This window comes from Protopterus annectens, chromosome 2.part2 (genome assembly GCF_019279795.1).
Source record: "Protopterus annectens isolate FY-2018-M chromosome 2.part2, PAN1.0, whole genome shotgun sequence".
Lineage (NCBI taxonomy): Eukaryota > Metazoa > Chordata > Ceratodontiformes > Protopteridae > Protopterus > Protopterus annectens.
Genome location: NC_056730.1, coordinates 1,107,173,142 through 1,107,186,895, shown reverse-complemented (window position 1 = coordinate 1,107,186,895; position 13,754 = coordinate 1,107,173,142). Strand labels below are relative to the sequence as shown.

Below are 13,754 nucleotides of genomic sequence, written 5' to 3'. Positions count from 1 at the left end.
AGGAATGAAAGAGTTTGTTTTGTCTTACATACAGTTGATGGTAAACAGTCTTATTTCTATTCTTTATACTCATAGCTGGCGAATTTTTCTTTGTAAAATTATCAAAAAAGATACTCCGATACATGTCACACAGAACTGATGATACTATAGTGGTACATCACAGATGCAAGGCTATCAGGAGATCTTTTATTTGTTATTGGTTTAGCCCAAGAGTTATAATAGTAACATATAGCTTGCTATTTTATAATATAAGGTAGATATTTTGTTAATTTTAAAGTAGATTCAGATAAACATCTCAGGCAAGATTTTTGAAAGAAGTGCTAGACAGCTACTATTTATTCTGCATTGCAGATTGATGGAATATCTGCAGAACAGATGGTCTAACCAATATCTCCCTGGAGACAATCTGAAATACCAATGATGTGAGAATTGCGAGGCAAAAATGACATTTGAATTGTGATGTCATTCCATATGTAACTTCTTCATGGTGCTTAGATTAACAAAAAAGTAAGGTTCCAAATCCTATTGATTCATCCACCCCTGTACAGGTATACATTTGTCCTCTGTCCTGTTGTAGGTGCATAGGTTCCTTCACAAAGCTCAGTATAATGTTGGCCCCTCAGTCATTTCCATGTCTGAACTTCTCCCTAACATCCCCAGGCAGTACTGTGGCAGTAAAAATATTTAACTTCCCTTCCCATCCCCAGGAAAGGCAAGGTGGCCTATTGCACTCTCCCTCTGCTGGCCTTGGACCTCTAACATCCAAGCTGTTAATTAAACTCAGGTCACAGTTGGTGAGAGTAGGTACCCTGTCCCTATGCCCTTAGGCCAGAAAATTAATCTGTTTATCTTACAGGGTAAAAAAGCAAAAACACCTGGAAGTCCACCACAGTTGTCTTTATTACACGACAAAGCTTTCGAGTAAAACTCTTCATCAGTATCTCATCTATACTGATGAAGAGTTTTACTCAAAAACTTTGTCGTGTAATAAAGGCAACTATGGTAGACTTTCAGCTATTTTTGCTTTTTTACATTGGTTTGGTGTTCTGGAAGCCCTTTAACTTCAGGAGATTTTTTTGTGCTGTTTTATCTTACAGGGTCCAACTAAATTATAAAGCTGGTCTGTTTTTGTGAGTTTACAAGAACTTAACTACATCAGGTTAACAGTAACTTACTATCTTTCCTGTGGAGGTTTATAGAGTCAAATCCTGAGAGCTTCATTCTGCCTTAAATGCTATTTCCCAGAGAATTATGTTTATGGTAAATGTTAGAATGGGTTCCATTGGTGTGGTCAATAGGGAGTTTGGTCGACATCTGTTTAATCGACCGCATTTGGTCAATTATACATATAGTCAGCAAGTGTGCAAGACTGACAACCCCCTGGTAGGGGAATACTCACTTTTCCCCTGGGATTGTGTGATCTTGGAGTTAGTGTATATAATTAGCAGGGGGTATGGGGGGCATAGTCCCCCAAGGGGAGTATAGGGGAAATGCCCCTGCAAAAAATAATGTTTTAATGTAGCATAGTCTGAGGTTCTTCCTTGGCATATGGCACTAGGTAAATGAGATTTCGGTTTTCGACACAGAAGGGTTTATCTTCAGGATGTTGACATACATATTAGTCGATCAACTGAATGTAAATCATTAGAACTTAGTCTAGAAGTTCAAACCCTGTAGTGTCCTCATTCTGTCCCTTATGAGTTTATCTCCTGACATGGTTTGAAGAGAACAAAAGCAAGTACAATGAAAAAAAAAACAGAACTGGTGAAAAAAATGGTATATTGCTTTTACTGAATTTATTATATCACAAAAGTATTCTTGAGAAATATTTGTTTCTTTAATATGCAGTTATACAACTTGCTGTTTTTAAAATGATAAAGTAATACATGTATATGTGTGTGCATGTGAAGATCCCTAGTACACAGTAACACTACTGTATTTCTTATTGTGGATGGTCTGTATGATTGGCTGTCATGCTACACTTTATCATTTATTATACTTTCTTTTTTCTTTCCTTCCAGGCAGGGCAGCATGAAATTGTCAATGAAGTTTACAAGATTGTTCTCCCTATTCTTGAAGCTCATAGAGATTTTAGAAAGTTGTCTCTTACCCATGATAAACTGAAAAGTGCATTTGAGAGTATCACGCAAAAGGTAAGTGTCACAATTTTCTGTGTTTTTGGCATAATGGCAATGCATTGATATAATGCTATAAAATTCAGCCTCAAAACTTTACAGATGGCCCATTAAATATTCTCCCAAAAGATCTGATGACACATTCCAGAAAAGCATTTAAAATGTAAAGTGAAGTGATCCTATATAAATACACATTTTGGATGTTCGTGGTCTCACATCTGATGACCAAGAACCCTGTGTTGGTTGCTTTCACAGTGAAGACTTGATTTTGCTTTGGAAGTCCTTTAATGCACAAGTACCTGATCAGTAGAAAGGTTGGGCATGAGACAATTACTGGCCAAGAAGTGAATCGGAAAGTGAAGACCAAAAAGAGGGCTTAATAAATTATTCACAAAGCTAATTATCTGGCTTTCACATACTGTTCTGATTTTCAGTCCATGTTCTGTCTTGAAATGTTACAACTACTTCGAAAAAAAAAGGTCTAAAAAATTAGCTGGCTTTTAGTAATGGAGCAGTAATTTGTACTTATTTGTGTCCCATCCATTAAAAAGGCCTATGACTGTTGAACCTGTGCTGGCCTTGATGTTATTTAAGCAATAATCTAGTCCTGTGTATGGGTAATGCAGAATTTACCTATAGCTTGGGCCAGCTGTAGGCAAATTCTGCATTACCCACACAAAGGATTTGATTATTGTTGTTATATAATGATATTATTTAAACGTTAAAATTATAACTATTTATATGATGACAGTATATGTCCAAGCTTCTTGTTAGAGTAGTCTTCTGTTCCCTCTGCTCTTGAGATAAATATTCTGAAACAACTTGATTATAATTGGAGGACCCAGTCATAATTCTGTATATTATCTTCAACCAAATACCCTTGACATTTGAAATAACATTTTTCATAAATCAGCAATTATTCATCTATTATCAAGACAAATATCACCAGCTATCACCCTGTGATCCCATCACCCATAAGTCAGTGCTATTATATCATGTAACGTTATTTCTTATTTACTGGTCAACACAAGATAAGTAAATATATTCTCCTTTTTGAGGGTATTTACATGAAGTAATAGACTAATTCCTCTGTTTGCTTATTTACACCAGTTAAATTTTAAACTCATAGCTTTTAGAAAAGTCATTGAGATTTACAACCACCATATACTCTGTCTCCATTACTTCTCAGAATAACTGCTGGGGCAATCACTTATGTTATCCTTTGCTTCTTCAGCATTTGTAAACATCAGGACACCCTCTTGTGAGTAGACCTTCAACACTTCTAAAAATAAATAGCCTGTAATTTAGCTTATGTCTCTTACAACTTCTGACAGCTTCCATAAACTAAAACCTCTACCAAAAATTACATCTGAATAGTTATGATCCACATTCAACATTCAGCCTACTACTGTAATAACAACCATGGTATGTTTTCCTTCTCAAATATAGGCACAATTTGTGCCAAAATCACCCAGTGCTTAATATATGACATTTCTAGTACAGATAATGACAACCTAGTTGCACTCATTTTCTCAATATCATGTGATGATTTCACAATTCCTTTGGTTTACATGAAATCCACTAAGTCCAGTCCATTTTCTCATTTCAGTATGCCAGATATTCTCAAGTTCTTCCATTGACCCTTATGCTTCATTATACTAAGCTTTTATTGCATGTGCTCCATTTAAATAGTTAAAGTGTGCATTAAGACAGATAATCTGGTAGTTATCTGTCTTACTGCACACTGTAACTATTTGCTGGTGAACAACTGTAATGGGGAACATTTATCATGCAAGAGCTCAGTTTCTCACTTTCAAACATTTCTAGTCCCCTAATGTATCCATCCACTAGACCAAGTATGCACCCATTCCAGACCACACTCTTTCCAAATGTTGTTTTATTTTCTTAATAGTCAGATTTTTTAACCATCAAGTGAACACTGCTGCAGTTGATGGACTTTGGCTCAATTACCATTTCTTTACATTCTTTTATTTAGTGTTCAGTATTCCTGTTCCATTTCAAACCACTCTGCCTCAATCTCTCCAGCAACTTGTTAAGTTGCAAATCATGCTGCTTTTTTGTTTTGGTATCACCTACAGTAAATGATCAGTTATAAAGATATTCCTTCTAGTCCTTCATTTATGTTACATAATGCTATTTGAAACACTTCTGAGGCTGACAGTATTCCAAAAGATAGTCTCAGAAATTTCTGCTTACTCAGAGGGTGTTGAATATGCAAAGAGTTGAACGAGCTTTATCTAGCCTACTAGAGAGGTCAGTCATAGTCTCAATGACTTCCTCAATTGCCTTTCAAGGAAATATGTTTCTCTTTTATTCTGTTTGTTTAAGTCTTTAAAGCTTATACATATAAACATGTCTTGCTTAATTATGTTCACTCATTCACTCAGTTCTACTTACTTGACAAATATATGCATAGCCTTCATGCAGTTTAGTTCCTTTTCAATCCTGGTTCTGAGTATTACTGGGACTCTTCCTGGTACATGTGTAGCTGGCACTGTCTCAGGAGTAATTTTCATATAGCACTCCTCTGGCAAGAAACCTAAACAATTAAACAAATCAGAATAACTTAGCAAAGTATTATCAGTATTTTGACCACTGTAATACAAGCTGAGAGCTAGGAACTGCTGGTGGAAGTCTTATTGTGTGTTTATCTGATTGGCCTGAGGGCTTATCTGTGTTGTCTTTTATCTTGCTGGTATAAAAGCCTATTCACAAATGTAGTTACCTGTGCCTTGTATATAAGCAAACCTTTCCAGTTTAAAATCCTCTATAGGAAATGCTGTCCATAGTTTCCCACTATTCACAGCTGCTCAAAGAGCCATGAGTTTGTGAATAGCACCACTGCAGGTCATCTAATAGTATACTACTAAATACTCTGATTTAGACCTTTAAGTGACTCTCTCCTACTCCTTCCCATCTACTAAGGATCTGGTATATGGATAGGCACTTCCCTGTCATCTCTGTTTTTGGCTTGGTGGATATGGGCATCTTAAGGCCATGTAGTAACTGCCTCATGTTCGCTGACAACTATTTAATTTTAGAACAATCAAACACAGTGCATGGGAGATGTAGATACACAATGTCATTGGGGGCAAAGCTCTCACATACACACACGAAAAATGCAAACCATGTTGTTAGAATTATACCCAAAACACTCACTACCAACACTAAGGAACAAATACATAGACCCACATATGCAGATCCACTCACTTGTAATCTACCCAAATTTCCAAGAACTTCTAAAAGCATCTCTCAGTGGCTCTGCACACACTCAAAAAAGACAACACCTGACTAAACACATAACTCTGAAAATCATAGTAGCCCCGCTTTGAAGCCCATAAGACAACACACCACACAGCCAAACATTCTAGTCATTGGGGTTCCATTGTAAGACATACTGATGTCCCCTTTACCAGGCTAAAAAGGAGATGATCACAATGAGCTGCTTGTCTGATGTCAGGATCTGCCAGATCACACATGCACTTAGGTCTTTAAACCCCCAAGTACCAGTATGGCACGGTCATAGTCCAAGTGGGGATAAATGACCTAAGATGTACCTCGCTGGACTATATGAAGAGAGACATGATGGAGCTATCTGAATATGTGTCCCCAGTGAGTATGAATCTACCCTTGAGTAGCATCCTACCTTCACCAATGATAATGCCACAGTACCAGCAAAAAACATTTGACTTCAACAGTTGGCTTAGTTTCTGGTGTCACAACAAGGGGATCCAGTATCTGTCAGCCTGAGGAGACATAATCAACAAACCACAGTGCTTTGCCAGAGATGGTTTGCCCGTATCAGCACTTGGCTTCCAGATACTGGCAAAAACTTTATCTATCGTCATAGTGCCTTTTTAGGTTGTGCCAAGTTGTTAAATCCTCCAGCATTAAAAAAAAATCATTCATAACTACCCAAAGGTAGTGCTGCTCAGTGCTAGGAGTTTAAATAAACAACTGCACTCCCTGGAATCACTCCTTTATCTTGTAGAATGCAGATATATGTGCAGCCATGGAAATATGGTTCAGATCCATAGAAAGCACCCCAGCTATCAAAGGTTGTATTGCCTTTCATACATTTCAGTCCCTCTCAGCTCAGGGTAAAAGAAAGGGAGGAGGTGTCTCAGTGTTCCTAAAGGGCAAGTACACTGCTAGACTGGTCCAGCAACATGACTTGCTGTAACTGCTCCACACCCAACTAACCATACATGTGACCCCCTATCATATTCTTGCTAGGTACAGATCCCCTAATATGAGTCTAGATAACCACACCTCCTACCTAACCTACTGGAATCTTAACATTCAGCCTAACATCATGGGTATGGGTGACTTCAACTATCCCTCCATAAACTGGGAGAGTTATATGAACCATAATTCACTTGCTTAGAGGTTTTTGTACTTTGTCAATGCAAACACCCTGGAGCAACTAGTTAGCTCCCCAACCAGAGGTACATATAACCTAGACCTAGTACACATGAACATGTGGTAATGCTGCTCCCTCCCATGCATTAACTCTTTCCTGGTAAGACCTGACCACAAAATGGTCTCCTTTAATATTAAAACTAACCTAGAACCCCCATCAGTGTATAACCACTTGTAGGTTGCCCAATGTAATGTGAAACTCCAATATCAAAGGAAACACACCAGACCCCTCCAGCAGACCATAACTGAAATGAATGGATTGGAAACAGCACAGTTGAATAACCAAGTGTAGTTTAATTTCTAAGCACGTTTGCCTTCAATAAAGGCATCATCAGAGATAAAGCCAGAAATTTAATAACACAGGAAGCAAATCTGTTTAAATCTACATCTCAGTAAATATTTAACTAATAAAAACAAATTAAAGAGCTGGTGAAATCTGCCAAAGCAAACTATGAGGCAAAGATAGCCTCCCAGATGAAAGATAACTATTTTTTTTTAATTATGTTCATAACCACAGGGACATTGCTCAGCAATGTGCCGAGTTAATCATGAACGGCAACACTTAATGCCCATCCTGAAACTAGAGCAAACCTGCTGGCCAACAAGTTTAATTCAAACTTCTCCCCCATATCACCTCCTACCACACCCACAGAAATACCTGCAACCATCTCCATACCAGTCAGTATGAGGGAACAGGTCTTTACCATGCTCGCTAAAGCCAAAAACACTGCCTTAATGACAACATTCCAGGATTCTTAAATAACTTAAAACAGAATCTATCAGGGCCACTAAAAACCCTCTTTAATAACAGCATCCAGATGGGCTTTGTCTCAGAGGAATGGAGGACTGCAACAGTCATCTATCTGCACAAGAGAGGCCCATCAATTGACCCAGGAAACTACAGACCCATAATCTGGACCAGTCTTACCTGCAAGGCCATGGAGAGAATTATCATGGACCTGATCAATAATCAAATAGGAACTCTCCAAAAACTGAACCAGACCCAATTTGTCTTTGTCAAAGGGAGGTCTTGCCTGCTCAGTCTGGTGGACTTTTCGAGAAAGTCACCAGGGCTATGGTTGAGGGTAAAATGGTACACACTACTTATCTAGACCTACTGAATTAGGCATAAACCCCTACATCATCAGATGGATAGCAACTGGCTCACTGACAGGACACATGTTGTCCAGATAGGTGAATACACTTCAGATAAGAAACCTGTTACTAGCGATGTCTTACGAGGCTCAATGTTAGGACCCCTCCTGTTTGGTATATACTTCTGTGAAGTGAAAGCCAATGCTGGGGGCCTCTGGCTCACCAAGTTCGCTGATGACTATCAGCTGGGAGCAATTATTGAATCCCCAAATGATGCTGACATCCTACAAACAGACCTAAAAATGACAAACAACTGGTGTGAAAACCATGGTCTGAGACAAATGCTAAAAACTGCATATTCATACCCTTCAGTAAATCAGATATCCCTGCAAATTATAATATTGATAGCACACCCCTAAAAGTAGACCCAGTGGTGAGGGACCTAGGAACACAGATAGATAGATAGTAACCTAAACTTTGACTACCAGGTAGCTACTGTAATGAGGAACTCCTTCTGTCTGGTTCAACTTATAAGTAAAGGCATGACATCAAAATCAAAGGAAGTCATACTGCCATTGTACTTGGCCCTCATCAGGCCCATAATCGAGTACAATGCTCCCTTCTGCATGTAGCTTACCAGGCACTAACACCAACTGGAGCAGCCCCAGATATTTCTCACTAAAAATACAAAGCATAAGACACATATCTTATGCTGACCAAATAAATGCCCTAGCCCTTTACTCTGTCTCATGTCGTTTATTGAGAGGGGACTTATGCCTGACCTACAAGGCATTCTCTGATCCAGCCCTGATGAAAATATTACATATTCGCTAGAAAAATTATACAAGGGTTGAGCATTCCATGGACCTGAACCTTATCTGTGACTCTAAAAGAACTTGCTGGACAGGCAAATTCATATCCCAAAGGCTACTTTGTTTATGGAATACACTTCCCATCTTCATAAAATAAAGCCCATCCGTCACTCTCTTCAAAAAGAATTTGAATAAATGGATGGGCTACCGTAAAGTCACTCCTGAGGCACTGCCCATGTCGTATATGGATGGATGCAGTCTGTAAAATGACTCAGGGCTCCAACACCCAAAGACCCACTACCCTGATACTACCCCCATTCTATATCTGGGGAATTAAGATATATGTCATATCCTGGGTATTATTGTCTAGGCTTGTAAAGGCACTTGTGCCATTAGCATAGTAATCACCTATAATGAAGCACTTGTAACTACCTTCTTGCTATTAAATTTCCTGACAGTATTAACACCATTAGCAGTTCTGGAAGAAATTTAGACATTCTTATAAGAAAAATACAGAATGCAGTAACCAAATGAAAGAGGAAGTACAGCCCTGCAAAAGAAACCAATAACCAAGAAATGCAGCACTGTCCCTCACCAAATGAAAGACTAATCAAAATGTTTTGTACACTAGTTACCCATTTACCAGCATTGTGAATTTTTTTACAAGACGTTTTTATAGGTCTTTCACTCGGTGAGGGACAGTGCGGAGCCCGCATTCTTGTTTAAAAGACAACATGCCATTGCCTTTGACACTGTTAATCTCTCTGTGACTGTGTGAATGTTCACACTGGACCTTAACAACCACTCATGCTGTTTTTTCAGCTAATTTCATTTTGAGCAACTAAGTCGCTAATCATGTTGCATGGAAGGGTATCCGTATATTCATCCCAAGTCTGGTCACTTAATTTATTTCACAGAAAGGGGGAGTTAAGTAGTGGAATATGAGGTAGCAAGGCCAAAAAAAATCTATCAACAATCTAAAAATAACATATGGACTTATGAACCTACGAGTTGTGCCAGTCCTATTAAGCTTACAGTCAGAAATATTCATGCTGTTTCCTGCACAAGCCTGTGGGTCTGAAATTCAGAAAAAAAACAATCACTGCTCTTAGTAATTGCACAACAATCAATTATAGTGATAGTGAGAAAAATAGAGATTCAGAGACAGCAACTGCCACAATGAAAGAATGTATCATCTCATTAGCATGTTTTCGAATCACACACTGCCCCACACTTGGATCACATTGGCAAATGACTCTGCTACACACACAAACACATACATGCACACTCATGCATCTTCATTCAATCATGCCCTTTCAGACACCCCCACACATCCACATGCATACACACACTACCACATCTTTGAACTTACCTGCACTATGGCTACTCCCATAGAGGTGAATATGTTGACTAAAGTGCTTTTATGTTCACTACTTTTTCCTGTTGTTTGTGGAGCTGAATGATTATTTCAGTCACAAATCGGCATTTCTAGGGGAGAACACAATGCTAATTGCCATTAGCTGCTCCCAGACTGCCAAAGTATCATGAAGTATCATGAAGGTTTGCCTGTAAGGCTGTCTAAGAATCAGAAAGGCTTATCACAATTGGTAAAACTTCCATTTAAGGCTTCCCATCATGGTAAGTCTTTTTGAATCCCAGCTTGAGTTATTCTGTATCTGTAGGGTATGATTCTTTTTATTCAAACTATGTGTCTCAGAGACATGATGACTAAGTATATTTCTTTGCCTGCTTTTCTGAGAGCAGATGACCTAAACATTAGCTTGCATTTTCTGCACATGTATTCATAATCTAGTAAAATCGGACCCAGTGGATTTAGTCTGTACATCAAAATAGTATACAGAGATTTGTGAACAGATTTAGATAAATATAATGATCTGGAAGTAGTTTTTGATAGTATCGTGTACTTCACTCCAGTATCAAGCTTAATTGTAATATTCTTGATTTTAATCACACTTTTTTGACCAAAAGACATCATTCTTAGTGCCTGAAGACTGCACTGAATTCAGTAGGCAACTCAACTTTGCCTACAATATTTCTCTTTCACTTGGTTCTTTAGACTTTACTACAATTAAATCTTGCTGCATAAATTTATTTTAAAATCTACACACTTTTGTGAAATTATGTCAACTTCCACATTGCCTACAAGTATGATGAATGTCTCTACAACATGATTTTTATGCCTATAGCCACATTTCTTGCACTAGGTGTGATGTCTGACCCCCTCATTTATTGTCAAGCTGCAGCCCAATTCCATGTTGTCACTATTAGTGTTGTTTTTATTTTTATTTCTTATGTTTATTTTGAGTTTTATATAGACATTTTCAGTCACATCTTTTGTTTTCTTAATTGTATGCTTCAAATTTCCTCAGTCATATTTTTAAGATGCATAGTTGAAACTTCACTCTCTGCTCGCATCTAGTGTTTTCACAAGTGTCAAATCTGCTTATCTAAACAGCCTACCTCTGACTTCATCATTTTTTTACCATATGCAATTCTATTACTTGAGTGAATCATGCAAATCCCCACAGTCTTTTGCTCTGTGTTTCATATCAATCCAATGGTATTGACTCTCACAATCCTCAATTTCTATTGAAAAATAAATGTTAATAATTCTTTTGCCTTACAATATGTCAAAAATCTTTAGGACTGATGACTTTTCCCTTTCCTCCTGTTTAAGGCTAAAATCATTAGTGCTTTCTTTCCTAAGACATAAAGGAACTTTAGATATTTTATGGATTCCCTGCAATTGTACATGCAAGTTATGTTGCAGCCTGAGAAATTATGTTGAATGAAGCAAAAATAATTTGCGCAAAAGTGAAAAGATGCAATGAGTATAATAGGTGGTACAACAGTACTGCAAGTGAAAAATAGAAAAAAATAATTTACTGCATGCAAGAGTAAGATATGAGACTTAAACATTAATTTTATATACAAAAAAGACTGTGATGTGAAACTTCAGATTCAGTAATGTGAAAATGTGAACAAAAACTTTTTTGTCAATTTTTTTCCTTCTGACAGTTAACTGTGAGCTGCTACCAGCTCTTCTCCTTGTTCTCCTGGTCTGCTGCACCCCTTTAGCCTTCCCTGGGCTTAATCTAAACCACTTCTGGGGCCAGTGAGGAGATCAAGGATGCTGATGTAGTGTCCTACTTCTGCCAGAAAGTATGGCCTAACTACTGTCACTTTATAGCATCCTTGCCAGCTCCATTATTGCTGCCCGTGGGAGGTATAGGCACGCTTTTTCACATGTGCAACATCTTGACTATGTGGCTTATCACTTGTGCAGCATGTTGCTCAACAGGCTTATACACTGCATATTACAGCAAGCCTAGACTGCTTTTCTTCCAAAAGAATGGATGCACCTACATCAGCTGTTCACTCTCATGTTCCCCCTGCAGCTCCTCCAGGGTCTGTGCCACTAATCAAATAAGGGTCATCATGGGTGCAGTAAGGGCTTTACCTCTCTGCACCATAGAGCCACTTTTGTCAGTTTTTTTGTATTGAAAAACTAGAAAATGAGTCAGGCTACTCTAACTTGGATCTGTGGTAATGTAGTCAGCCTTACACAGGAAAAAAATCTGCACTCCGAAAAAAAAAAATTACTGCAGAAGTTACTAACTTACTAGAGCACATAAAAATAACACATTTGCTGTTAAATGCAGCTTTATATCTGACAACATGTTTTGTCGTATACTTGTCTAAAGCTGAGGGCACATATAATCAAGATGAATGAGTGAAAAGGCTTTAGACAAGACATGCATGCAAAAATTGCTAAGTTATCTTTAGATAAAGAAGTCACATGGGAACAAAACCCAATCACTTTTAAATCTCATTTAAAAATAAAGTTACCATATCATTACTAAATGAATTCAGTAATTATAACACGTTTATAAGTATGCAGTACCTGTTACATTCACATCTGCTGTATTCATTCCATAGTTTTTTAAATGCTGCATACATGTTTTCCTCTTAGTTAACAATTATCTTCTCCCTTCATTTTGCATTGATACTTTCTTCCAGTTCACCATATTTAAACTCTTTCTCTGAGAAGCCTTTTCACCAGGCCCTATCAAATTTCCATCTATTTTTTTTTATCTTTCATATCTAGAGAGCCCTGTGCATCTTCCTTCCTTCTCTTTATATCAACACCACTACAGGGTATCACATCATTTTTATTTGCAACCAGCCCTGTCTGTTTTTAATCCCAACCATACTTCCTTTGATGACATCCTGTTCTTCCTTTCATCTTTAATCCATGCTGTATGCCTTTCTTATGTACTGTTTACTCTCCAGCCATTAAGCAGTACCCCTTCCTCAAAATATCCTCCTCCTCCTCAAATTTTATACATCTAATATTTGGTATTTAACAGAAAAAATTAATTGTATTCTTTTAAAACTGAAAGTATAACTAACCAGATTTACAAAAATGAATAATCTTATAATGCTGTTGTGTTTTCATCCCTTAAACTGCAAATATATAGAAATCCAATGTGACTTTTTTGAAAAGTGAATAAATGAATAATGAAATTAGTAGATATAACTTTCTTGTTGGTCTCAAGACAACATTTTTACACTGACCTTTTGTGTGCTTTAACTCCTAAACAATGTACCATGAATAGTTGAATTTTATCCACTTGTCATGGGGAAAATCAATACAGGAAGGCTACCACATGTCATGACAACTCTTCTGACTCGTTTTCAGTACTATAAAAAAGCACAACACCAGAAATAAGAATGGACCAGTACAATAAAAAAAATCCAAGTAAAAAAACAATAAAAGTACCAAAGTCCAACACGGCAAACTGGCAAGATAAATAAAATAAAAACTTTAATTCAGAACAGTAAGTGCTTTCACGGTGTATCAAACCGCTTCATCAGACTGATTCTTGGAAGTACATACTAGGTTTAAGTAGCTAGCATAAAATCAGTTAACACCATCACTAAAAACATTTCAAAGAAACAGTCTCCAAATAGTATAGCTTAAATAAAAACAGAAAAAGCTCATATATAAAATAAAAACTGACAGAAATACAAAACATTTAAAATCTCAGTGTTTAAGTGGTCTTACCTTTAAGTATGGTTTTAGTGAAATGACCTCATTTAAACCTGGTTCTTTGTCTGCATTCAGTGATAGAATCCATTTCTGTTCAGCAGTTTCTGTCCTGTTCCTAATAACAGGATTAAATTCTCTGAAATTATTTCCAGCACCGGAAAGCTAAAGGTATGGTCACCATCAAAATTCACTATA

At 37.4% G+C, this 13,754-nt stretch overlaps 1 protein-coding gene across 1 annotated transcript in view; it reads left to right on the top strand.

Annotated features, from left to right (window-relative positions):
- Positions 1–13,754, top strand: part of DOCK8 (dedicator of cytokinesis 8) — a 1,731,107-nt gene that overhangs the window by 1,432,432 nt on the left and 284,921 nt on the right. Inside the window, exon 42 of the mRNA XM_044064485.1 lies at positions 2,022–2,153. Within this exon, the coding sequence (XP_043920420.1) occupies positions 2,022–2,153 (132 nt within the window). The remainder of the gene's footprint in view (positions 1–2,021; positions 2,154–13,754) is intronic.